The sequence below is a fragment of the Misgurnus anguillicaudatus genome, chromosome 5 (assembly GCF_027580225.2).
Source record: "Misgurnus anguillicaudatus chromosome 5, ASM2758022v2, whole genome shotgun sequence".
Lineage (NCBI taxonomy): Eukaryota > Metazoa > Chordata > Actinopteri > Cypriniformes > Cobitidae > Misgurnus > Misgurnus anguillicaudatus.
Window position 1 is genome coordinate 25,083,491 of NC_073341.2, and position 27,516 is coordinate 25,111,006.

The 27,516-nt window shown below is 37.0% G+C and overlaps 2 protein-coding genes across 4 annotated transcripts in view; one reads left to right on the forward strand and one right to left on the reverse strand.

Annotated features, from left to right (window-relative positions):
• Positions 1-141: 141 nt before the first annotated feature.
• Positions 142-15,017, reverse strand: pdpn (podoplanin). Its single transcript, XM_055167830.2, has 4 exons — positions 14,751-15,017; positions 4,899-5,231; positions 4,663-4,768; positions 142-1,786 (listed from the first exon to the last, which is right to left on the reverse strand). Exons 1-4 carry the CDS (start codon positions 14,815-14,817, stop codon positions 1,780-1,782), a joined length of 513 nt encoding a protein of 170 aa, XP_055023805.2. The 5' UTR covers positions 14,818-15,017; the 3' UTR covers positions 142-1,779.
• Positions 15,018-25,333: 10,316 nt separating this feature from the next.
• The window catches only part of kazna (kazrin, periplakin interacting protein a), a 39,515-nt gene continuing 37,332 nt past the window's right edge, over positions 25,334-27,516 (forward strand). Inside the window, exon 1 of one of the 3 annotated variants that reach the window (XM_073867784.1) lies at positions 25,334-25,798. In XM_073867784.1, the coding sequence (XP_073723885.1) occupies positions 25,639-25,798 (160 nt within the window). In that variant the 5' untranslated portion in view covers positions 25,334-25,638. The remainder of the gene's footprint in view (positions 25,799-27,516) is intronic. The other 2 variants (XM_073867783.1, XM_073867785.1) reach the window with 2 other exon arrangements.

Below are 27,516 nucleotides of genomic sequence, written 5' to 3' on the forward strand. Positions count from 1 at the left end.
TTGTGTGTAAGACAGAGAATGCAGGGGCGTATGTGTGAAGAGCTGGAATGTCATGCAAAATGGGTCCAAAAAGTAAACACAGATAAACACAGACAATGTTATCTCTGATCCATTGTAGCACAACCACACATTATGGAAATGTAACATTTAAACTTTTTTTATTGAAACAGAATGAACAATAATGACAAAAAATACCCCAAAAACAGTTTTTAGAGGTCTCCGGAACTGCAAACATGGTGTAACAAACTATAACCAGAAATCTGGCAAAAACATTATAGAAAACAGCAAAACATCGTAGCAAACAGTTGCAGTGTCGAAAGCCCCTTCTTATGAACATTTACTTTTCAGTATTCAGTGCACTAATTACTGATCTCGTAGGAAGCCCAACATAGCAAAGTTCTAAGAACACACGTAAGACACATAATAAACTTTAGCGTAAAATCCCAACACTGACACAGAGAAATGCATACTGACTACTGTAAATCATGCGAGATGTCTGAAAATGACTGTATACTGTTAAAGAAAGCACACTACAGGGTGAGGAACAGATTTTGTCTGCTAATGCCAAAAGCAGCTGTGCGCTGGAGCTAATCTGATAGTAAGTCACTTTTGGAATGGGTGACAGTTTTGAACACACAAGCAAGTCTCTTTTTTATTAATGCAATTAAATTAAATAAAAAAATGTATGCAAAAAAACCCTAAACTTATATGGGAGCCCTAATGTGTTCGCTCTCCTTAACAAATACTTTAGATATATACGCTTGAGACGTTTTATAAAAATGAGTCAGACAGATCAACACCAAAACATGTCCTCAGTATCTGCCTATGACAATTTAACTGTACATAATGCGTCATTCTCTTTGGACACCTTTGCATGAAAATATTAAGAATTGAAATCATATCCTGCAGTGGCGGCCGATGACTTCTTTATTCGAGGGCGCACAATGCGAAGTTCGTCACAACATGTATGTAATCCGTCATGTTTGTGGTTCGTAATTTCAAAATATGTGTTCGGCGCGTCAAGTGAACCTGTGTGCATCACGTGTCCCGTCAAAACAAGTGCCCGCTGCAGACGCGTCCAAAGGGTTTATGATAAAAGAGAAGATCGCATTTGCCAGATACTCACATAATCTCATGCACAATCAGAGTTTACTGTTAAGGGAGTGTCTTGCGTTTATTCTGTGAACGTGAGCGTCTCTTTTATCATAAACGGTTTTGACACGTTTGCAGCAGTTGGCACCCATTTTGACAAAACACGTGCTGCACATGGCTCACACGACGCAACAAACACATATTTTGAAAACACGAGCAACACACATGACACATATTTTTAATTTGCGCCCCTCTGAAAAGCAGATGATATCCTGGATCAGCTTCGTTTTGTATTTTGTTAAATATTTTGACAGGTGAAGAGATTGTGGAGTTTTCTTGTATGATATTTACACTGGAATAAAAAAAAGCTTTTGCTTGCAAACTCACAGTTAGCTTGACCACATACACACGTCTCTTGTTTACATTGATATGCATTTTAAAATGTAGATACACTAACTTCCTGTGGCCTTTAGGGGGCATAAATGGGGCTACCAAAGCTAAATAAGGGGAGATGGGGTAAATTAGGAGGTTGAAGAAGGGTTAGGGAGGGAATCCTTATGAATTGAAATGAGGATGCGAACTCTCCTGCTCTCCCTTATAGTCCTGGATAGTGCAGCTAGAAGAAAAATAGTTCACAATCAGAACATCCAGAATTTCCTCTTTTCTTGCTGTCTTGCGACTTTCTTTTCAGGGTCTGGGAGAGAAAAAAATAAAAAGATTATCAACAGACACAATTTTGTTTTACCCATGCATTAGGCAACAAAGAAACAGATAACATAATAAAAAGAAACAATGTGTATGAATAGGTTTGCAGAGTTGCATTTCAAGGAGGAAGTGTGTGATTTCTGTGCAACAACCTAACAGAAGAGCAAAACAGCTATTTTTTTTAATAAATATTTTGATTGACACCGCACCTTCCATTGGTCATCAGACAGATAGACCAACACCATACTCAAGCCAGTGGTTGAACAAACATGTTTTTGCATCATTTGGTTAGGATGCTTAAAGGTGCAGTGTGTAAATTTTAGAAAGATCTAATGACAGAAATGCAATATAACCTACATAACTATATTATCAGTGGTGTATAAAGACCTTATATAATGAACTGTATTGTTTTTATTACCTTAGAATGAGATATTTGTATCTACATAAACTGCGGGTCTCCTTACATGGAAATCGCCATTTTGTGCTCCCATGTTTCTACAGTTGCTCTAAACAGACAAACTGCTGTACAGAGCGCGCTTTGCCAATATTGTATTTTGTCTTAGACAACGACATTTTTGTCCTGTGGCGGCTACTGTAGCTTCTCTATCCGTTTCGGTAAACGGTGGACTGAGCTGTTGGTTGCAATTCACAATCTCACTGCTAGATGCCGCTAAAATCTACACACTGCACCTTTAATCAAACTAATCATATGCTTGCTTTAAAATAACATGTTATTGACACGCTTTAGGATAATCAGGCCTACCTAACATAACAATAACACTGAAAATATGACACACCTCAGCATTAAATATTACGTCTACTAAATTATACTTTAATGGGTTATTTATTTGCAGTTTATTTGTTTGTTTACTGGGAGAAACTATATTAGAGACACATATACCATAAACATACTGATATCTTGCAATACACTGCTTACTTTGAGTGACAAGATGATTTTATCATGTTAAAACCTAATGGATTTATTTTATGTGATTTAACAGTGAGTGGCTAGATTAAATTTATTAAAGGCGGAGCACACGTTTTCTGAAAAACGCTTTGGAAAAGAAAATCTGTCCGACTACCAAGACACACTTGTAGCCAATCAGCAGTAAGGTGCGTGTCTACTACTGGGTTATTTTTGACCCATAATGGGCAAATATTGGACAGAACACATGCTGGGTTAAAAAATGACCCAATGCTGGGTTAAAAATGACCCAATTTGGGTTGTTGTTGTTGTTATGCAACAACAGGGTATAATAACCCAGCATTGGGTTAATTTTAACCCAGCGTGTGTTCTGTCCAATATTTACCCATTATGGGTCAAAAATAACTCAGCCATCTTTAGAGTGTAAATTATATCATTGCCTGGGTTGAGTTTGTGTGGGGCGGGTCTATCAAAAGAAAATCCAAATTCTATTGGGGTAGGGGTGTGTTTGTTTAGGTGATTTCAAATGTCAACATTGGCTTTCAGAGATCATGCATTTAATAAGGATTATAAATTGAACAATTACAGCACAGACAACAGACGACTCTGGGCCCAATCTGCATCGGATCCAGGCCGAATCACTGGGGCTCCGGCCCACAGTCGTCTGCTGTATAGAAAAAAATGCCCTCTTGTTTTTGAGGCGTCTGTTTCTTTGCAGGTCTACGGCATAGAAAACCATTTACCTTTAACATGCAAAATTCATTTTACCCCAAGGTAATTGTGTAGAGAATATATTATAAAACGGCTCGTTCTGGTTCTTCATTCTGATTGGTTGAAACGCGTTCTAAGCCGTGATAAAATACCCCGGTAAACCCACGGTTCAGACCGCATCACAAGTATCACTTCGCCACTGTTGCTGGCTGCGTACTGATTTATGAAAAAAACACCTCAGTCTTTAATCATTTTTTTTTATTTTTCTACCTATGCCCAATTATGGCGATATCCAGATAAATGTCAATAAATAAAACATTTCGTCAATAAAGAGAAAACGTTCTCTGAGGTTTTCTTTTTGTCTTATTGATATTTCCGCTATTATCCACAAGATGGCAATCTTACCCAACTTAAACACTGAGGCATTCACTCGACACAACAGCGTTGTGGTGGATTTAGCGTGACGTGTGTTTTGATCAGGCTCTGAATCTGATCTCTTACAAAGTTCTTCACAAAAATGGAATTATCTCCGCTTTTAGCTGAAAATTTGAGAGGTGATAACTGATAAGACAACAAATAAAGGTAGGATGAAACGTTTTTTGATGTTGTTGGAAAGCGGATGGTCTGTTCTTTCATTTGATATTTTATGTATATTTAAATAAGATAATTATTATGTAAGGCATTAAAATAAAAATGGGTGGCAACTTAAAAAAAAAAACGCTGACGGGGAAAGAGTTAATCATGCTTCCAAGCATATTTGATCATCACTTCAACAGTTGCACGATATAAATGTTAATGTATATTTTAGATGAATGTTGATATATAAAAATAAACATCACAGTCTTTAATCATATTTTCATTGCGCCTTTGCTGCGTCTGTGTTGTTTGTGAACTGCGCTCTGTTTCAGTCACACTTGATTCTGAGGAACTACTTTGTTTGGCGGAAGAGTAATATTTGTACTAATATAATTACAACTTATTTGTGTTTTAATTTATAAAATCCCGCTAACGTTATGCATATGAAGTAACCGTTTTATAAACGCAATAAACCCCTCGAAGCGTTGGGTTACCAGTGCATTTCACAACAGCCAAGGGGGCCTTAGGCACTCCGCTTCGCGTCGTGCCTAACAACGCCCCCTAGCTGTTACAAAATGCACCGGCAACCCACTGCCTCTTGGGGTTTATTGCTTTATTAGAGCACAACCAGCATAAATAAAAGAAGTACTTACGAGTATTGGCCCATTCTCCTGACCACCAAGATGATAACAGCAATGACAACAATAACTGCGATCAATGCACCGATTACAATCCCCGCCAACTGTCCTGTGCCCATAGCTGGAGAAAAGAGAGATCAGATCAACAACCTCTATTTACATTTTATTTACATTTCACTTCTCATTTTTAGAAATGACACATTCTTAGTGAATTTTTCTCTGTATGTCTGAGAGAATATAATGTATCTCACCTTCCTGCACTTTTGCTGTAGCATTATTTTCTTTCATTGTTGTGGGTATTTCTTGAGTGACAGTAGGAGTAACTGGCTCTTCGGTTTCGGTAACAGATTCTGTTAATGTGGTTGTTGGATCTGTTGTGTTTTCTGCTTCTGATACAGTTGATTGTATATGTGTGGTAACCACTGTTGTATTTGCCGCTGTAGCAGACACCTCCGTAACCGCAGAAACAGGCTCTACTGTTGAAGCTAAAGTTGGTTCCTCTGTTTTTTCTGTAACAGTAGGCTGGACTGGTTCAACTTTTGCTGTTACATTCAGATCAAAAGCTGTTGGCGCCACCAGAGTACCTGGCACAAAAAAATGCAGAGTTTAAAGGGACAGTTGCCAAAAATTACAATTCTGTTCATAAGTAATTGCACGGTGTTGGGTGTGCATTATTTTATTATCAATTCAACGGCCTTCTGTGAATTATTCATTACATATTAACATAGAATTACACACTCTTTTGCGTTACTTTTTTGGGAGTAACTTAATATTGTAATGCATTACTTTCAAAAGTAACTTTCCCCAACACTGCTCATAGTGTGGTCTAGAAGGATGTCTTACAGTAAGAAAAATCACAGAGGAGATCTCTTTAATATCTTAATCATTTCTCTCACATGAGATTAAATGGAGAGCAAATGGAAACTTTTTATTTCTTCTAACCAATTTTAGGAGAAACATCTAAGACAAATTGAACACAACTGAGAATTTCAGCTCACTGTAAAAAAAATGCAGCATGAAGTTAAAACAACTTGGTTTTGCAAGTCAATGTAACCTATTATGTTACGTTTTGACCTGTGATAAGTTGACATAACTTATCAAAAACAAGTTAAAATTGTTTAGTTGCAGTTCTGCATTTATTTTTACAGAGTATATGAGAAAGCAACCGCTGAGCAATAACGTTTTCCTCTAGCTTGAAATAGCATGATGATGAGTAGAGGATGCAAAAAATAACACTTTATGTTTAAAGAAACATTTCAAGAGCTCAGAAGCAAAACTCTCTAAGTTCGTCTGACATGTTTTCTTGTAAATGAAGATTTTTTTTATTAGACTTTTAATGGATTTTGACAGAAAAAACATTATTTCTGAATGATCTGAGGCTGGGAATAAGCAGATTTGAAGCAAAGGTATTTGATGAACATATAATACGGCTTTTGCATCTAAGCTCCTCGTTTTTTTCTAATAAGAAATCAACTCTTTGCTATAATATGTCTTTAGGACTCATTTGCAGAGAACACAACATTACAGAGTACAGACTTTGATGAAAGTGGAGAAATTCCTGGGACATTAACGTTATTTGCTCTGGTGGTTGTATTAGATGGGTGAGCCAGTACTTTCTCATGGCCTGTCATTAGCAGTTAGAACATTCTGGCCTCTCCATCAGCCCAAAAAACACGCACGTAGACATTTACATACAGTCATCCAACCACCCTTCAGATTTTCCCACCCTACTCAGCTCTAAACTAATGTAGTCACTTCCTTGTTACGTCATTCACTCTATTAGACTCATTTTCTCACTTCCTAGGCGGACCCAGCATTAACCTCTCAAAAGGAAATGATGCACTGAACAAATTATCTACCTTAAAAAGGAAAAAAACTGTCCAGTTTTCTCAGGCACTGATCTTGGATCTTTCTGCATCACTCACAAAGATCTTAGCAGCAACCATTAAAGGAACTGCAAAACTGAACTCAGATCTGTGCTATGTACCAGAAGCCAGATGGACTCCATATGACAGTCTTTCTTTTGGCAATCCAAGAGGAGCCTCCTTTTACAATAACAGCTACTAAACTACACAGTTTAAAATATCAAACTCAGCACAGGCTAAACAAATTAAACTCAATGGGGCGGTTTCCTGGACAGGGTGTAGATTAATCCAGGACTAGGCTTTGGTTATATTAGGTAATTTAAGTGGTTTTAAACATATCTTACAAAAACAATACTGGTGTGTATCTTGACACAAAACAATGGCACTGATATATGTTTCAGGTCACATTCTTTCTGGTCCCAATTTTTAAACCCTAGTTAGTGTGTAATGTTGCTATAATAGCATAAATAATACCTGTAAAATGATAAAGCTCAAAGTTCACTGCCAGGCAATATTTTTTTTAACAGAATTCCCCTTTCAAAGCCTACAGCGAACGGCCGGTTTGGACTACAGCCCTCTACTTCCTGCTTTAATGACATCAGTAGAACAATTTTTGACTAAACTCCACCCACATGAATACGTCAGGTGACAGCTAAGCTAACGGCAAGCTAAGGTGCTGTCGAATCACAACACACTAAACAAGCTACACAATTAGAACTTGATACATATTTCTGAAGGAGGGACTTCATAGAACAAAGAAGACATCAGCCCCTTTCGAGGACACTGAAAACAGCGCTATACAGATAAGTAAATTTTGTGAAAAATACCGCTTTTTTTACACATGAAACATGAAGACATCAAACATTCATTTGAATAAGACCTGTCCAGGAAACCACCCCTACACATATTACACTTATTAACATCGGTGAACAATGTTGGGGAAAGTTACTTTTAAAAGTAATGCATAACAATATCAGGTTACTCCCAAAAAAAGTAACTAATTGTGTTTCTTAGTTACTTTTCATGGAAAGTAATGCTTACGTTATTTTTTAGTTACTTTTGCGTTACTTTTTCTTGGCTGAGGCTTGATCTCTTTCAGGGCTTGCAGGGGTTTTTTATGACTGAAAAGTTCTGCATTCAGAAATTGCATATTTCATCACAAAAATGTCGAGCTGGACTGCCATCTCAGTTTCTGACTCAATCTGTTCCAACACAGGCGTGTACACATAGAGTGCATAATATGACTACATTTAGTTTAATTCAGTATTTTTTTATAGAAATAATTAAACTAAAAAAGTAACTTGCATTACGTTTTGAAAAAGTAACTCGAATATTAAAAGTAATGCGTTACTTTACTCGTTACTTCAGAAAAGTAATATTATTATGTAACGCACATTACTTGTAATGCGTTACCCCAACACTGTCGGTGAATATTAAATTATTATTATTATTAATAACAGAAAGGCCTTTATATAAACATGTTATCTCAAGCAGGCTGACTCAAAATGAGTCAGGCATTTTTAAAAAAAGTGTAGGATTTAATAATAGATTTTCATTAGGTGGATATTTTAACCATACATGAATACACCCATACCAATTCTCCAAATATAACACAACATCCATGCTTAAACCTCTTAAAGGGTTAGTTCACCCAATATTAATGACTCACCCTCATGTCGCTCCAAACTCGCAAGACCTCCGTTCATCTTCAGAACACAGTTTAGGATGTTTTAAATTTAGTCTGAGAGCTTGTTGACCCTTCATTGAAAATCTACGTATGGTATACTTTTCATGTCCAGAAAGGTAATAAAACATTATCAAATAAGCCATGTGACATCAGTGAGTCAGTTAGAATGTGTTGAAGCATCGAAAATACATTTTGGTCCCAAAATAACAAAAATTACGACTTTCAGTATTGTCTTCTCTTCATGTGAAGCGGCTGTCGTATCTGGTGCCCCCCAGCTGTTTTTTGTTGTTTTTTTTTTGTGCGCCCGGGCTTTATTTACAGTCTGAGGGAGATGCACGCTTTAAGATTTAAAAAAAAAACTTTCCAAACATGTCTGTCACAGACCAAATGGTATTTTCGATGCTTCAACACATTCTAACTGACCCAATGATGTCACATGGACCACTTTAATGATGTTTTTATTACCTTTGGACATGAACAGTATAATGTACATAGATTTTCAATGAAGGGTCAACAAGCTCTCAGACTAAACATAAAACATCTTAAACTGTGTTCTGAAGATGAACGGAGGTCTTACGGGTTTGGAATGACATGAGGGTGAGTCATTAATGACATTATTTTTATTTTTGGGTAAACTATCCCTTTTAGGTAGGATTAAGATGATATTATTTAATTTTAGACTTTCTTGCATGCAGCTAACAACACCAGGGTCATTTATATTTAGAAAAATTTATGTGACCCGTCTGTGAAATCCAGGCTTAAATCTCATAATCTAATTAAGAGATTGGGAGCATCAAAGTTTGATTTTACTTCCATTTTAATCTTTAATTGTTTTAAGTTCACAAAATTTTGTTTACTTTGAATTTATGTAGACAGTAAATGACTTAAGCTGCGTTTTCACCTATTGGCTCACGAGTTGATAAAATGCAAAATCCAAATGCACCAGAAGTCACGGGTAAAATTGTCAGCCAAATGCATAAACGTAATTATAACTGAATGCAAGGCAAGAAAATCCTTTCTGCTGCACAGAACACTGACTGTTCATATTGGCAAATAAAACTTTCCCTTGCAACAAAAAAATAAAAAATGTCAAAAAACATACAAATATATGTAAGAGTGGGGTGAGGTCAGAAATCATAATGTCCTGTGTGTGTTCAAGTGTGTGTGTGTTTCTATTAATGTTCTTGTTGACTGCTGTTAACAATCAGCTCATTATGTTTGAGACCCCAACAATTAGTTCTAAGTATGGCTCTCTTCCCCTCAAGCACACACACACGCACGCACGCACGCACATGCGCACACACACACACACACAAAATAAATACACATGATGTGATGAGAGGAGAGTAAGGAGAAAGAGCAAGCTGTTTTCTCACACTTAAGTGTGTTGTGTGAAACGACATGGCCAGCAAACATAACTGTCCGGCATGGAGGGGGCTTTCTGTTAGTACAGACTTCAATGAATGAAAACATACTAGCGGGCGTGTTTAAACATACAACTAAATGATAAAAAAATGAGATCACTTAATATTGCTAATACTATATTTTGTGCTGCTTGTTGTTCCCTAAGAAACAGACCTCTGTAATCTCCGAGACTCCTTTAGAGTACTCAGATTCACCAACATTGTTTTGAAAAAATAGTCGAAATATGCAGCCCGGCTGTCACTGAGGTAGTACCCTTTATAAAGGTCCTAAATATGTACCATTAGGTGCAGATATGTAAACATTGATACCAATGCACCTCTGAGGTACTAATATGAACTGTTTAGGTCCAAAGCTGTACTTTTTGAAAAGGTACCACCCCAGTGACAGCTGGGCTACGCATTCTGACGTTTTATTTCTGACAAAGAGGAAAAAAAATATTTTAAAGTTCAATTATCTAAACTATGCATTCATTGTATAGTTCAGGGGTCTCATTTATGGACAGTTTTATCGGACGCATGCGATTACGCATCTGGCCGGAACTTTACTTCCGGTTTCTGTTTGTTTAATGGTCTGACTAGTTGCTAAATTGAAATCTTGAACAAATACCTCGTCGAAAATAACAAATGTTTTGGTTTCCTAGGTAATCTATGTGTTGTTTATTTTGCTTGTTATATAAATAAACTACTTTAAAAGGACTTTGTTATTATTCATTCTTAGCGGAGTTTACTGGAAGTTACGTGTTGACCACGAAAGCCGCTTGTTTATGTTGTTACTGCTGAAATTGTCTATAGATGGTTTCAACTGACGCACATGTGGTGATGCAATTACGCATCTGGCTGGAACTTTACTTCCGGTTTCTGTTTGTTTAATGGTCTGACTAGTTGCTAAACTGAACTCTCGAACAAATACCTCATCGAAAATAACACATGCTTTGGTTTCCTAGGTCAGTGGTTCTCAAACTGGGGTCCGGGGCCCCCAGGGGAGCCGCGAGATGGTGCCAGGGGGGCCCCAGTTTTATGACATTTTTATAAAATACATTTTCATTTATCATGAATTCTGTGAAATTAAACCTAAAAAAAATAAGGCAGCACTATTTTGTATAATTTAATGTTTTGTTTAATTAAAATGAGAAGTTTTAGAACAGTTTTTTTGTCATAAATTTTCTTTGGGGGGTCCGCGAAGGAATGCACCTTACACAAAGGGGGCCGCACGCTGAACAAGTTTGAGAACCACTGTCCTAGGTAATCTACGTGTTGTTTATTTTGCTTGTTATATAAATAAACTCCTTTAAAAGGAATTTGTTGTTATTTATTCTTAGCGGAGTTTAACGGAAGTTACGTGTTGACCACGAAAGCCGCTTGTTTATGTTGCTGAAAAAGTATGTGTGGGAGCCAGTTCCTACGCAAAGGTTGTGTTCTATAAAAAACAAACTTAATGGGAGAATGGGCTTGCAGGGTGCACTCTAAAAAAGGCTGTGTTATTTTTGACCCATAATGGGTAAATATTGGACAGAACACATGCTGGGTTAAAAACGACCCAATGTTGGGTTGTTGTTATGCAACCAGGGTATAATAACCCAGCAGTTGAGTTTAAATAACCCAGCATTGGTCAATTTTTAACCCAGCACATGTTCTGTCCAATATTTACCCATTATGGATCAAAAATAACCCAGACATTTTTAGAATGTGGGATCTGAGGATGATTCATATACGCACACTTGCATGTGATCTGTGATTTATAAAGGAAACATGTTTTATAGTTTTAATATTTTTTGGCAGATGCCATTTTTGGCTTTTGTGCATACATAGACTTTTAGTAAAGATCCTACGCACAGTTTCATAAATGAGACCCGTGGACTTTTGCTGAATTTCACGCATTGTCTCATATTTCTTCTCCTACAAAAATGTATGATGTAAAAAACTTATGAGACAAAGTGGATGAGACATAACTGACGTCCATTAAGTCTCTGGACAATGACAGAGCAGCTATTGAGCAATAAAATTTCCTCTGGGCATGAAAATCCTCACATCAGATGATCAAATTTATATCTATGACAAAGCCCGAAAGCCTTTCAAGAGAAATAGAAACCATATAAGGGAAAAAGAGAGAAAAGCTAATGGAAAGACAAATACAGAAGGAAAGAGAAAAGAAAGCTGGAGAAATAGAGTTTTGGGAGTGTTAAACCAGGATAGAAATACCTTTTTCATGGTGAAACACAAGAAAGAGATCCCCAATCACCCATATTCATCATCACAATCTACTGATTCAGCAATACACGTGCGTGTGTTGTAAGGGAGTATGATGTGAATGTTTTAGTAATGGGAAGCAAGAGTGAAGATCTCATAAAGTCAGATACACTCCCTCATACAGACACACACAAACACATTACATGGGGTGTTGAGTGGGCAACAGAGGACAGAGCAAGTGGAAAATCACTCTTATCACTGGAACAGCACCCACGTGCTCTCAAAACTCACAATCTGCAGGGACAACATATTATAGACTAACACACACAGCCTAATCTACAATGCACAAGGTTACAGACTTAAGGGAGACAAACTCTGAATAGACGGTTCCCAACAAATCTAAATTATTTCTGTTCAAGCTCACCCTAAAAAACACCCACACCCTTAAAAACAAAGTCATAGAAGAACCTTTTATGTCAAAATGGTTCTATAAAAAACCTTTAAGATCTGACAAACCATTCTGTTTTAATTCAATTCAATTTAATTTATATAGCGCTTTTCCCAATTTGGTACTTGTTTCAAATCAGCTTTACATTAATAGAAGCAGTGAAAAGCACAGAAAAATGACAGATAGCACAACATAATGCACGATAGCACAAGCAGCTAAATTTGCTGCGGCTATGAATCAACATTATAAGCGAACGTATTACTAATGTAATGTATAGAAGAGGGTGCTAAGTTAAGCCCAAGAAGGCTGCCTCCCCGGGTTAAAAACCCCATAGGAGGAAAAAAAACAGACTTTTTAGCCGGGGAAGTAAAAAAAGTCCTAGGAGGAAAAAACCCTTCGGATATATATATATATATATACATTGAAACGGATAAGGAGATTAAGCTGAGATTAAGCGGGTTCTGCCGGTGGTCGTTGGTCAGGCATCAACTGGGCATCACGTTACAGCCAGTAGATCAGAGGTGTGCCGACTTTCACATTTACCGGAAATGGGTCTGTTTGTCTCATTGTCCTCGGGATCGAGGACAAAAGGTTCCTTGCGGCAAAATAGGATCTCTAGATTATAAAGAGGTATGTAATAAATAGATCTCAAATGAATGGTTCTTCTTGCATGATTTAGTAAGGCATTGACAAACCCAATTGTTTAGGTTTAAATTAAGACCAGAAAATGTCCACCTGTAGGTTGAAACAACCCATAATAAGCTAATTTAAACCCAACGGTTGGGTTTATCCATATTTTGTCCAACCATGGATTGAAACAACCCAGCATTGTCAAAGTGAAGATTTAGGAGTTGACTATGAGCCCCTCCAGATGGAGGAGTAACAGATACTTTGAGTAATTTACTTGTGAAGTTGATTTGGACAAAACTTAGTCAGACAGAGCTTTGATGTGTTGTGTTGATTTAATTTAAAGCACTATAAAGTTCATTCATCACTATCATACATACGGAAAAAAAAATAGCTGATTCAGATGAATTTTGACTGGCCAGACTCTGTGGGTGCATTTGAAGGTCTTGTGAGAGGTTCAGGGTCCGTGTAGCTAAATTAACACCCGGTACACCCAACACCTCGATGCTCACATGTCAGTTTACTAATATGCTCTTCATAACAAACAAATTCACGCAGACACAGCAATACACATCTGATGCAGATGTATGAAAATAAATACATATAGATATTTATAAATGAACAGATGCAGAATTTAGGAGAAGTAACCGATGAAGCCTTGCTTTTAGAACAGGGAGTGGCACTTTAGGGCCGGGAAAATGGGAAGAGAGGGAGTGACGAATACCAGCAGGAAAACAGAATGAGAAAGACAGAAGCAGAGAAAGGAAGTCTGGAGAGGAATAGTGTGCGCCCGTGCCACTCCTTTGATTGCGGGAGGAGTATGCTTTTTTTCTCAAGTTTGAAACTTGCTAAGTGTTTCAATGTAACGTTTTACAGGGCTGTAACCGACCCTGGGCAATGACTCAGTCAGAGGCGCTGCAGTTTAAAAATAACACACATACCCCACAGTCCACCTCTAAAGGGCTTGATACCCCGCCAAAGATGGTTACAAGTAAAGGGGGGTGAGGAGAGGGAGAAAACAGCACAAAGTAAGCGGGGCGTCTCTCTTCAGCCTGCTCTGATGTAACCAGCCTGTGTACTAAACGCTCAGTTGGTGCCCTTAAATATAGAGTTAGCTCTATTAATACACATGGTGTAACCCTGCCCAGACTGAAAGAAAGAAAGAAAGAAAGAAAGAGAAAGAGTGAGCGTTGTGAGGAACAGTGAGTGATATGACTTGCTCTTATTTCAGTTTCTTTTGTCCATTATTCAGGTTGCTCATCCGTATTACTTTTTTAAAATAAAGTCAGTTTCACTAACCCTTATAAAAAGTCACTACTTTTGTTATAAGCAGTGATTCATGTAAATTGTTTGGCGATTGAAATGTACACTTTTTGTCTTATTTGAAATTGATATTTAAAAAAATTTGGGAGCAGTAAATGTCTGTGCTGGCTCAGGACCGGCGCAAGAATAATTGCACCATTACATCATTCCCAACCTTAAATGAGAGAATCACTGTATCAGCACATGGATAAATTTCATCATGATTTCATTAAATTATTTAAACTGATGAAAATATCTTCTTTCTGACATAATTATTACTAAGTAGCAATGATCTAGGTGGAAAGTTGAAATGTATTGAATTTGTTCCAATAAAACAGAGCTTAAAAATAAATCTTTCAAACAACATCAAGAAGACAAAGCCACCTCCCACCTTTGCATCGAGACTATAGAGAGAAAGTGTGATGAATGATGTGTTATATTTAACAACAACAAAGAGTAAAAGAGTTCACATCATCAAAGTGGTACAGTATAAGAACAAAATATTGCACTAAATGAATAAAATATATGATCACCAAAATGAAAGAAATGATGTGTTGACTTACTTGCGCTGGTAAAGGTACAAAAGGGACCCGTCAGGGCGACCAGCAGCAGCAGTATGATCCTCATCATGGTATCTGTACTGTTCCTCCAACCGAAACTTTTACAAACTATGAGTCTCCTAAAAAAGGCACAGCAGGCTCTGGATGAATTGCTGGCTCACACACTCAGAAGTGTGGCTTGAAGTTTGAATGGAAATGGGCGGCGTGGTCTAGAGCAGCTGTCTGGACAGAGGTACTGAGAGCCGGAGTGAGAGAGTGTAAATGCGTGTTGGTGTGTATGTGTGTCTTTAGTGGGCGAGGGGGTTGGGCATGCATTGGGCGTTAGGTGGTCCTGCCCCTTGTGCCTTAAAGTGAATCTCTGTCTGTCCTGCCCTGTTCATTTTCAAATTCTCAGAGTACTTTATTACTATGACTAAATATATTAATCTTATATTGAATCTCTTGGGTTTTCTACTGGTGTCAATTGAACAGTGAACATACAATTGAAGTTTACATGGCAACCTCCTGAATGGGGTGTGTCTCTCATTGCCTTTAATTTGTGTCATATTAAACATGGCATCTGAAGTGAATTGTGTGGGACTTTATGCAAGTCAGCATTGCTAATTTTAACCGTATACATCTATTACTGTGCTACAACAATTTGAAACTAAGCCAAGACTTTTTGATGCTGAGGAATACAATAGCCTACTATGAGGGTTGTTTAAGTCAGTACTTGTCGTCTCTATAGGCTACTCATGAGACTAACTATCCCGGTTTGACCCTTGTAGAAACAGTTTTTTCTTCTCCGTTGCTAAAAGTCAGAAGTCTGAAATGATCAGGGGCTGCTTGGACCCGACCAATATTACTTCACACTCCAGAGAGGAAAGCTTTTTGTTTGTGTCACATCCTGTCTACTGCATGCCTTCATCTGGACTTTTTTAAAGCACAGATGCATCCTTCACTGCCTGTAATATCCCACAATCCTGTGTATGCAATTTTGAAGTTGCACTGTCAAAACTTTATGGGTCATTCTACAGAAAAGGTGGAATTCGGGTGATGGAAATTTGCTTAAATGAACTTCTTTCAACATACCCAAAACTTCTATAATAGCATTAATTAACTTGTCAAATCTATGAATCCGCAAAACGGGGAGCTTAATCTATTTTTAACTTTTTAATACATTTTAATAAGAATCCATGAGTCATTTATTTGTCATTGGTGTTACCTGTGATTTAAACAACATTAATGTTGATACTAAATATTTTTTCTAATTACAGCTTGTGTATTTAGTTAAAGGTTGAGTAGAGGAATGATAACAGCAAGAAAAATAATTGATTATTAATATTTGTTTAATTAAATTCTTCATCTTTACCCAGCATTGTATGAAATTATCCATCTTGTTTTGTTTTTATGCTTTTATGTTGGTCAGTTAAAGGAATAGTGCTTAGGAAGTACTCATTAGAGAAGTAACACTTATGACGGTAACACCAATGGTGGTAACACTAATGACAATTTACAGAAAAAACAAACATTTTAACAAAATGGCTGCCATTAACCATGTGCCATTTCATCACAGATGTAACAATCACATACTTATTCAGTGTAATGTATTTTTATGCAAAGATCTTAACACTCCAAGCTATAAAAAAGAGTAACACTAATGACATCCAAAAAAATCTTATCTCAAAATTCTTAGATATATCATGATATTTTAGACAAATAAGGTAAGACATCTCAAAAACCTTTTGCCTTCCTCCACTGCACTTCTTCCACTGACCTCTTAACCCATGAAAAACTTCAAAGAGCTGATGCATTAAAAGTGCTTTGGGTAGGGTAACACCAATGACATAAATTTGGGGGACAAATATTTGTGTATTTTTACCATTTCAGTGTTGTAGTAAATTCATACAGGGTTAAAGGTAAATGTAAATTTGATTTGTTTTACAAAAAACCTGGTTTTAAATAATAAGTACACAGTTCAACTTCCATGTATGATCAAAGGAACAGGGCAATTTTCAGGATCAGACATTTAAAAAAGTAAAAAAAAAAAAAGAAATTTAAATAAATAAACTCTCTCATCATTTTAAGGACAGTCTATATTTATTAAATATATATCATTATGGGATTATTGGGTCAAATTAAATGATTAAGGGGTCTGCAAAAGCAAGGGACAAGCATTTCCACCTTTTCTGTAGAATGACCCTTATGTTGCTTAAATGGTCTTTGTCAAAAGTTTGTCAATACCTAAAGTGTGCTGGGCACAAAAGGTTCTTTGTAGTGTAAGAGGGCTCTTCAGGCTATTTAAATGTCATTTTAATGTCAGTGCATGCTATGTTTATTGATTAATTTCAAATTATTATCCAGGACATGGAAGTCTGTAGCATTTTCCTTTATAAAAATACCTTTATATACTCAACCGTTGACTGTGAACTCGTTGACTGACTGTGCTGATGCTGTAGGTTTCGGAACCGTTTGATTTTATTGGGAGTGAATGCTGTCATTTTATGCTGACATCTAGTGGCAACGTCGTGTAATTGCAAGAGCACAATGTTCCTACTGTTTGAAAGTAGTCATATCAACAAGCTCAAACAGAAAGTCTATAGATTAACATTTATGTGAGGGTGCTTACATTTATGTAAAGCAGAGGTTTGATACATGTAACATGTAAAATTTGTCCTGTGTATTTGTATTGATAGATGTTTAGCCAAGAAAGTTGACTCACACACTCTTTCCAGGTGCTGTGATTTTGTTGATGAAGATTTGCCTGGTCTTCGCCTATAAACATGTGTGTATTATGTGTGTGTGTGTTGGGGGTGGGAGGCAGGGAATAAGTAAACAGCAATATTTACTTCTAACCAATACACACACACACACACACACACACACACACACGCGTAAACACTGGGTGGCAGATGATCCACTAACCCTCTGTAAGGTAATGAACCATCAAAAACAACCAACAGAAAGTGAAGAGGTGTACAGAGGTGTTACCAATTGAAGTGCTTTTTTAGATCCAACTTTCACTTTTTGGAATGACAAGAAAAGAATCAGAAAATCTGTGTATTTCTTATTATTTATACTGTACCCTTATTTAGATTATTTGACTAAATTGTCTATTTAAGAAATTTAAAGTTTGTATTTGTTTTGTGTTGTAAGAGAAAATTATTTGTGGATATTTTAAAGTATTGCCTGGACTATGATTCTTTAAAGCAGAGGTCTTTTTTAAGCCAAGGACCCCTTAATGGATAAATAGGAGGAGCAAATTCACCCTAGTTTATGTTTTAAATTGAGATTGGATTTACATTATTATGATGGTTACCTTCAAAAATGACAAAATTTAACATATACTGTACAACATAACATTTTAAAGAGCACCTATTGTCCGATTCACTTTTTTACATTTAATTTGGTGTGTAAGTGTATTAGTACACGTTAACGATATGCAAAATGTACAAACCTCGAAGTAAATTATGACGCGAGTTATCGTCTGCAACGTAAATCTCTTTTCTTTGATAATAACAAACACACAGATTGTAGGCAACAGTTTACCTCCTGGGATTGGTTATGCAGACAAGACCGACATTATCATAATTCATCCTGCTTTATCTCACAGCTTGTAAATTAACGTCTGTTAGCATTGCATAGTGAGCGAATCTTTCAAACATGGTAAAGAGTGCCGCATTTCCGGTTGACGTCGGAGGTATTCGGGCTAATCACAACATGCAGATTAGCTGGCCAATCAAGGACAGAGAGCTTTTCAAATCCGTGCGTTTCAGGAAGAGAGTGAAATCTGGAGCTACAAAAATGTATTTAAACCTTTTTTAACTATAAATCATGCGAACACATTGTATTATACCAAATACACAAAACAATGTTGTTTTTTAGCAATTTAATAGGTGCTCTTTAAATTTAATGTATAGATTGTAACATGGGAACCTTTATTTCAAAGTTTATTTTTTATTATTAGCCCATTAAAGGTCCAATTCTTTCTGCATTTTTTGAGCTTTGATTGTGTTTACAGTGCGCAATATAACAATTGTTCGTGTTTCACGTGTAAAAAACGTGGTATTTTTTACACAGTTTACTTATCTGTATACCGTTGCTTTCACTGTCCTAAAAACGGGCTGATGTCTTCCTTGTTCTGTGAAGTTCCTCCTTCAGAAATACCTAACGAGTTCTGATTGTGTAGTTTGTTTAGTGTGTTATTCGACAGCAGCTTAGCTTAGCAGAGCCGTGAGCTTAGCTGGCGACTGATGTATTCCTGTGGGCAGAGATTAGTCAAAAACTCTTATATTGACTTCATTCAACCAGGAAGTAGAGGGCTGTAGTCCAGACTGGCCGTTTGCTGTAGGCTTTGAAAGGGGAATTATGTTAAAGAAAATATATCGCCTGGCAGTGAACTTTGAGCTTCATACTTTTGCAGGTATTATTTATGCTAGCAACATTAAACATTAAATATAAAGTTTGAAAAATGGGATTAGAAAGAACGTGACCTTTAATAACACCATGGTCCCCCAATGGGCCCCAGACCCACTCCATGCTATACAGCAGTGGTTCTCAAACTTTTTCTGCGTGTGGCCCCCCTTGTGTACCGTGCACTTCTTCGCGGCCCCCCTATAAAAAATTTAGGACAAAAAAATGTTCTAAAATTTAACATTTTAATTAAACAAAACATATTAAGTTATACAAAGTAGTGCTGTTGGCTAGTAGCCTTATTTTTTTAGGTTTAATTACACAGAATTCATGCTAAATGAATGTATTTTATAAAATTTCATAAAACTGGGGCCCCCCTGGCACCATCTCGCGGCCCCCCTGGGGGCCCCGGACCCCAGTTTGAGAACCACTGATGTAGAGCATGCGTCTTCAACCCTGCTCCTGAAGGGCTACCGTCCTGCAGATTTTCGCTCCAACCCCAATCAAACACAGCTGAACCAGCAAAGTGTTCAGGGTTGCTTGATTATTACAGACAGGCGTTTTGTTGGAGCTGAAATCTGCAGTACGGTGGCCCTCCAGAAACTGCTATAGAGAATAACATCAAATTTGCCTTAGAGAAAAAATTTGATAAAAAGAAAGAGAGAGAGAGAGAAAGAGAGAGAGAGGCAAGCAACTGTTACCTGAATTTTCCAGTATTCTAATTTTCTCTGTGTGATTAAATAATAACAGGTAGATTATTGTATACACTTTGTATTTTAGAAGTTGTCATTTCATTGTGTAGATGTAGGGTGTCAGCACTGTGTTTTGCCTCACTGAATTCAATCTACTCTTTTACCCTGTGGGGTTTTTTAGAACTGAATGCTGAAGGGATAGTTAAGCAGAAACGTTTGGATACGTTTTCACTTTATTCTGTCCAGATCCATTTGTTTGGCCTCTGAGCAACAGAGGACAGTAGTAAAAGTCAAGGACTCCTACTTTACTTTTAGTGGACTGGCATTCAGCACAACAGACTTTTTTTATACTGTTACAGATCATGTATGAGTTGTGCTTGTGATGATATATAGTGTGAGTGTCAGTTCATATTGTGCACTGTCAAAAGCACACCTGACAGAATTATACAGATTTTTTTCTATCTTTATTTTCCCCCCAAAATGTATTATCAAGTGTTTTACTAATTTTTGAAAATTGTAACTTAGTACTTAATTGTTCAACGTAACTGAATAAATGATATTAATTTGCCGAATATTGAGAGTGTGCATGCTGTATGAAACATTGTCGTTAGATGGCGCCATAGAATCTTAATTAAACCATGCCCACAGCATTATCATTTACACACACACACACACACACGCACGCACGCGCGCACACACGCGCACATACACACATGGTTTATATTGAGAAAAACAGACTTTGTTTTAATTCCAGGCTAATGATATTTGATTAACCCTTACGTGACCCCTAAAATAAGCCTTACATTAACTGGTTGACCTTTTTATATTTAAAGTAGCCTATGCTTTGGCTGCTATTTGGATCGATTTTTTGAGGACCTTTTAAATAGTCCATTTTTAATAGTCTATACTATTCAAAGTTGTTTAAAATAGACTATTAAATAGACCACTATTAAATAGACTAATACTATTTCAATAGTACATTTTTGAGTTTTGTCTCTAACAAGCATCTCTAAATGTGTACACATGTATTTACACACTAATTTAGTGTAAATAAAAATGAGAGATGTGCTTCAGGATTGAAATTGACAGCAAAGGATTATTATCAGTCCAGCCTGTCATCCATGTCTGTCTGTTTTCACCTCACTGATGTGACTAGCATTGATAAAGATCACTGATGTCACTAGCATAAAGATCACTGATGTCATTATTCTATGACGTTCATGTCTTCCTCACCATCTTCATTTTCAGATTAATTAACATACATTTATTAAGCACTCGAATAGATGAGTGGTCTAATTTCTCTCATTAAGAGTATCTCTCTGCTTTTTGAAAAACCTAGAGGTCTGCAACCTGCTCTGAAGAAACAACATAAAAATTTGATTCCCTTACCAAAATTCACAGTGAAGCAGTTTCTTTAAAATTGGTTTTGAAAGAGAAAGATTTCCCTCTTTTTTCTCTTTCTTGGGCTTGTGCATGAGGGGCTGCGCTTATAGCTAAATGCAGTTTGTGAACCACAAATGACAGTAAGAGAATTTGAAGTGATATAGTGGTAGAGATATTAAAGGCAATAAGGTCTGAACTGAGCTGTGAGAAATTCATTAGATGTTTTTCTATGTTGTGAGAAATTCTGTATAATGTATCTCTCTGTTATTTGCATGTTTGGAAATATGTTTTACTATCTTTGTACAGATATTGTGTCTTGTATTCGGGGAGATGTTCATTTTAAACAGGCCCACATGAAAGCCGTATCAGAAGTCCTATAAATCGTTCATCCGTTGCATTATGGTCATTAAATATTTTTAGGCTTGAGTAATAATATGTGCAAAGATTGTAGTACTCCCAGCTCAATGTAAAATATCTAAATTCATTCCAATAGATTTTATTTTAAATTACCACTGTAATTGTGCAAAAAGATACTGCAGATACTGCCTGGACCTAATTATGAATATCTGACATATAAATTCAAAATCATCTTCTGATGGGACCTTCTGCTGCTGGCCCTGCCGCACTGCTCATTACAGCTTAACTTCATTTAGAACTTATTAAAAAGATACAAAATGAAATCGTAATTAACTTGAACTCAGTCTAGATGAAAAACAGCCATCACCCAGAGACTGTAAACTTTATGAGTGTCATTAATATAGTTAAGGCTTCTTATTATCAGCTATAACTAATGTTATTATGTTTAACAATTTCAAATGGGTTCAAATTTTCAGTCAAAAAATGTATTTATCATTAAAATATTGAACAAAATGTTTATATTTTCCTAATGATATAGACATCGAAAGCAAAACACAGTGCATTACATTTTATCAGTGTTTCCAAACCTGTTTTTGTGCTTTAGCACTGAGCTATACAGGAGCGTCTTTAAAAAAAAATTTTTTTAAATCATCTTATATACAAATAAAATAGGTTTGCATTGGTCAGTGTAAGAGTGTTTGGGTATAGGTCTCAAAATGTGGTTGAGGTGTGTGGTTGGACAGACAATTTCCCCATCCCATCTGCTCCTGCTGTTCGACTCAAACCCTGATGAGCCGAAACCTCCCCCTTCCCCACCCCAAAAATCCATCAGCCAACCTGCCACTCAGAATATGGGGTGGGGGGTAGAAATCATAATAGTGTCTTTGCCATCTTCCTGTCATTTGCTGTGCAATAACCCAAAACAAGCTTTCACACTGTTCACCCACAAAAAAAAACATTTATTTTAAATTATCATATTTTTGTTTTACAAAATTCATCTTTATAATACTTTTTTTTTGCAGCTTCATCCCCATTAATGACTCTCAGTTTGAATCAGACCTAGACAGACCCTGCAAGGTCCAGACTAATCTCACACAGACAGTTACCAGTGAATCCCTGGAGAGTGAGTCAGGTCTGATAAGGTCTGCTAAAGTCAATTTACTATTCCTCATCAAACCACATCACACACACACACACACGCACGCATCCAAACATCCACTCTGGTCAGTATGTAAAGGCCCAGCTGGTTCTCCGAGGGCACGTGTCACAAATGACTAACGTATCCCATAATGCCATCTGCTTCCGATATCCCAGAAGGCCTGCAACCAATCAAAAGCACATGGTCACCAAAGAAACACCTGACTGACACTAGACTGGCTGTTACCATGGTGATGAGCCCAGCTAGAATGAATAGGCTCCTGAGGGTTAAATCTCTACGATACGTTGTTTTAGAGGTCGCATGCGTGTTATCAGGTTGTGTGTTTAAGGAAGAGTCAGAGAGATGTTATAGGCAAGATGCTTAGTAACTTTGTCTCAATAAGTGTGTGTGAGGGTCTGTCTGGTCTATTGTCTCTGGCTGTGAGGGGCTACATTAATTGTCTCTCCTCGCTTCATTTTCCTGCTCAACAGAGCGGATCGAGAGCAAAAGAGAGAGAGGCTGAAAGAACAATGGAGGAAAAGTTTCAGATGACCAATAAAAAGAAAACTCAAAAAATAGAACAGAGAGAGTAAATAAGATAAATGATATTTGTGACCATGTCTGTGAAATCTAGGTTAAAGTCTAATTATGTGATTAGGAGTATTAAAGTTTGATTTTTGTCAATGATTTTACTTTTAATTCCATATTTGGCCTTAATTTCTCAAGCTAATATTAAAGATATCAAGGTTAATGTTCTTAACATTATGTTGGATGATTTTACAGTGTGTAGAAAATATAAAAATCTCAAAAAAATGACATCAGCTGGGTTTTCACAGACTGGGTCACGGTGGAAAAGTTGTCCTCCACAAGCAATTTTTCCACTGTTTGTCACTGTCAAAAAACACATTAATACCGACAGCTGAATGTCACCCTCACACGCTGCTCTGGCACTAGCCTAGAGGAAGTGATGTCATAAACAGAGGGAGGTGTTTGCATATACCTCATAATATGTGCTGAATACATAGGGCATATTTTACACAATAAAAGGTTTACATTCTGTTACATCCTGCCTTGTGAGAGATGCTGAATGTGATGTGGACACAGTCCCTTGCTTTATCCCCTCAATAGTGCTTTTTCTGCTTGATTTATGAATGCATTCATGTGAAAAGCAATTATTTACAGCTGGTGGTCACCATCCTGCATCTTGAGAGGGGTGTGGTCAGTAAAGGGTGTGCGGATAACATAGACAAACTGCCTGCTATATCACATGGAACAATAGACATGTACAACAATTAACATTTAAATCAGTTTGAATGCTACATTGTTGCCACACGACCTGCAATTTATCATCTCTGAAATCAAAAAGGTTATTTTGTATTTAATTTCGTGTATGAATGACTTTTTTAGTGTGATCAAATAGAGAGTCAAGTAAGCAATGTTAAAAAATCATCTTGTTCAATCACCATAACATTGAGAATATTGCATTGTGGGAAAATGTAGTAGGCTGATCTGAGTATTCTATGCATACAAAATATGCACAATCTTCTGAATGAAAAACTGTAAGGTGCTATTCTGAATTTAGGCAGAGTCATAAGATACATTATAAGTTCAGCTATAAAAATGACATAAAATTGACATAAAAATCTTATTAGATATTTTAATAAAGTGATGAATTGTTCTGATCAGATGGTTAGTGCATGCGGTGTGGTGGTTAATCAGTTAGGCCTGCTTACAAATGTTTGACATTATGACAGAGTGATTAACATAAAGGAAAAAATGAGAAGATGATCTATTGTGTCTACATCCAGAAATGGCAGGACTGACTTCAGCAGAAAGAATTGGGGTGCTTTTGCAATCCATATTATTGTGGAATAATTTTGTTATGCAACTGAATGAACAATAAGAGTTCTTTATTTATGGAAAAGATGTAAATGAGTCCTTTACAGTATTTATTTAGTCTGTGTTCATAAAAACAAACTTTTAAACCACCATACACACACATATACACAATCATGCAATTCCCTCAAAGTTATACTGTTACACAGTCTTGAAGATAACTTAAGTGGGGTATTTAAATGGCTACATTAGGACAAAATATATGAAACATATGAATATATGAAATTTTTTAATTATTATTATTTTTTAAATCTGCAGCCATGTTTTGCATTAAATATTAAAATGTACGTGTGAGAAAACTGAAGAAGCAAAAGCATGTAATGAATGATGTGACGTCATATTTCTGTACAGGTTTCAGATGAAGATTTTCATAGGCATTGTTTTCATACCAAACTAAAACTACACCCTACACTTAACCTTTACCATAAACCTCACACAAAACTACAGATATCGATCCTGTAACATTGAAGCAACACATAAGGTGTCATATTTATGAGCACTCTATGCTCATAAATGCACTTTATTCGTTAATTTTGCATATTTTACGTTTATGTTACTTTTTAGAAAGTGTTACACTAAAAAGCATGAACTCTGTAGTTCATTACTAAAATGTGTCGTAAAAACTAAACGTATGTAATAAACACTTCATTAATGCAAACAAACACGAAAAGATGGAAATGCCACGTTCATTTTGACAGGTGGCCTCCCCCGGTTTTCTTCAGATGGTAGAGTCCATTTAAAGTGCCGCTGGGAGTCTCGCGCACAGAGCGTGCGGTGGACAAGATCTCGCGCGCTGGGAAGCACGCTGTATTATTCTCCTCAAAGTCTCTATTTCATTATTTTCTCTCTGACATACACACACAAACATTAAACAGCATGAGACTCTAAATATCCTTACTCATCCAGTGGATATCTGGGATCCCTGCGCTTGATAAAGAGTCAGAATGGGATTTTAGTGTCTTTATGAAGCAGCTACCGATATGACGCGCTCCGTCAGCTCCGTGGATTCTTCCCGCAACCGACGATCCGGTGAATGATGGACGAGAACGAGCAGCTCGCGCGGCAGATCGATGGCGCGAGGCAGGAGGTGGCGAACTTGCGCGCGGAACTGACAGCCACCGGACGCGGACCGGCGGAACTCGGCGAGCTGGAAGAACAGGGAGAACCGCAGGAACATCAGCAGAGCCAGCACGGTAAAAACCTCACCTGTTATCGCTGTCAAGCACTCACCTGTGCCACCTTACAGTAACTAAGACGGGATACAAACTCTCTCATTGACAAGATGAGTGAGTGAATGAATGAATGAACCTGGCGTGAGTCAGTGTTTCTTCACTCTTTATCCTCCTGTCATCACTCTTTTCCCACTTTAATTCTTCAGTTTTGAATTGTGTCATCGCAGCTGGTGTGTTTTGTGTTCATTTATATTCATGCATTTGACAGATGCTTTCATTTAAGCCTTAACTTTTTCATGGGGATTGAACCCCTAACCTTTGCGTTGCAAAGCTCTACCAACTGAGCCACAGAAAGTTCTTGTGTTTATGCAACATATGCAAAGATCTTTTCATGGTTACGCATGGCTTATACAAAGAATCAGAGTAATGCAGCTAGTCATATTTCAGGAAATTGGCTTTCATTTCCCATTTAATATGTAGTGACTATTGTGTTCAATGAACAGTAAAGACAATTTTAAGACAAAATTGTGCCCATAAAATGCAAGTTTTCAGGTACCATCTCTTCAAGGACCAGTCAAGAAAGCAGATGCAGGCAGCACAAACCTCAATATATCTTCATGCGCCGCAGGGAGTAATTTTATGTTGACTGTATCTGCTTTTTTGGTACCCGAGGACTTGCATTTTATGGATCACCTGGGACCATGGTTTACGCCAAACATCTTCTATACTGTATCTTCTTCTTTTTTGGAAAAAATGTCACATACATCATATATGGCTTAGGTCTGGAACGTAGTTTCTGTGAGGGATTGGACGTTTAGTATGATAATAAAAACTAGCATTTACCTCCCCCCGCAATGTTTACACAAATATTAATGACAACATGTCCAGTTTACACTTCAACCCCCATGTTCAAACCAAATTTACGTCCTTGAGATGAGTTAATTGACAGCAAGTTTTCATGATTTAGTGAACTATCCCTTCAATACTATCACACACTGAGAATGCCACATTAAAAGGAATGCGCACTGCTATTTTGAAGTTTATGTGTTGCCGTAGCCATTGTTTGTCTCTGTGCTGTGTAGTGTCGCCTGGGATGCAGTTTATCAGCTCATTGTTTTTGAGTCTCTTGGGTGATGAGAGCAAAGCTTTCAGAGATCAACAACCCCTCCCTCAAACCCAATCCACCTGCGCTTTCTGGGTGGAGTGGACACCCTGGGCTGGTTTGGACCAAACCATTTAACCTAGGATGCTTTAATCCAGATGTAAACCCCTTTCTTAAATATGTGCCTTTGTCAAGGACACAATGGTGAGCAATCAGGACTGTGATTTCTATAATTACTCAGCAATGTAACATAATTGTAAATGCATTGAATTTGATCTCGAGTGACAGTAAGCCTTGAATCTCTGCACCCATCAATTGGCCCATCTATTCATATAAAGTGCATGCAGATGGGCCAGCTTATTTGTGCATGTTATGATGAGCATGACAATGCACCACTGTGTAAACTACACACACATAACTTAACCTATTATACGGTTGACTGGAATGCTTGATTTTAGTCAATGAGTTAAATTTGTTTTTAAATAAATTGTGTATAATATCACCTGTACAATGATTCTCATGAAAACTTGGTTGTAAAAATGTCAAGCATGAAAATGTAAAAATTGCTTAAATTTACTTTTTTCCCACCAGACATTAGAAACAAAGTCTGGAGTATATAGGAACATTAATTTAAAAA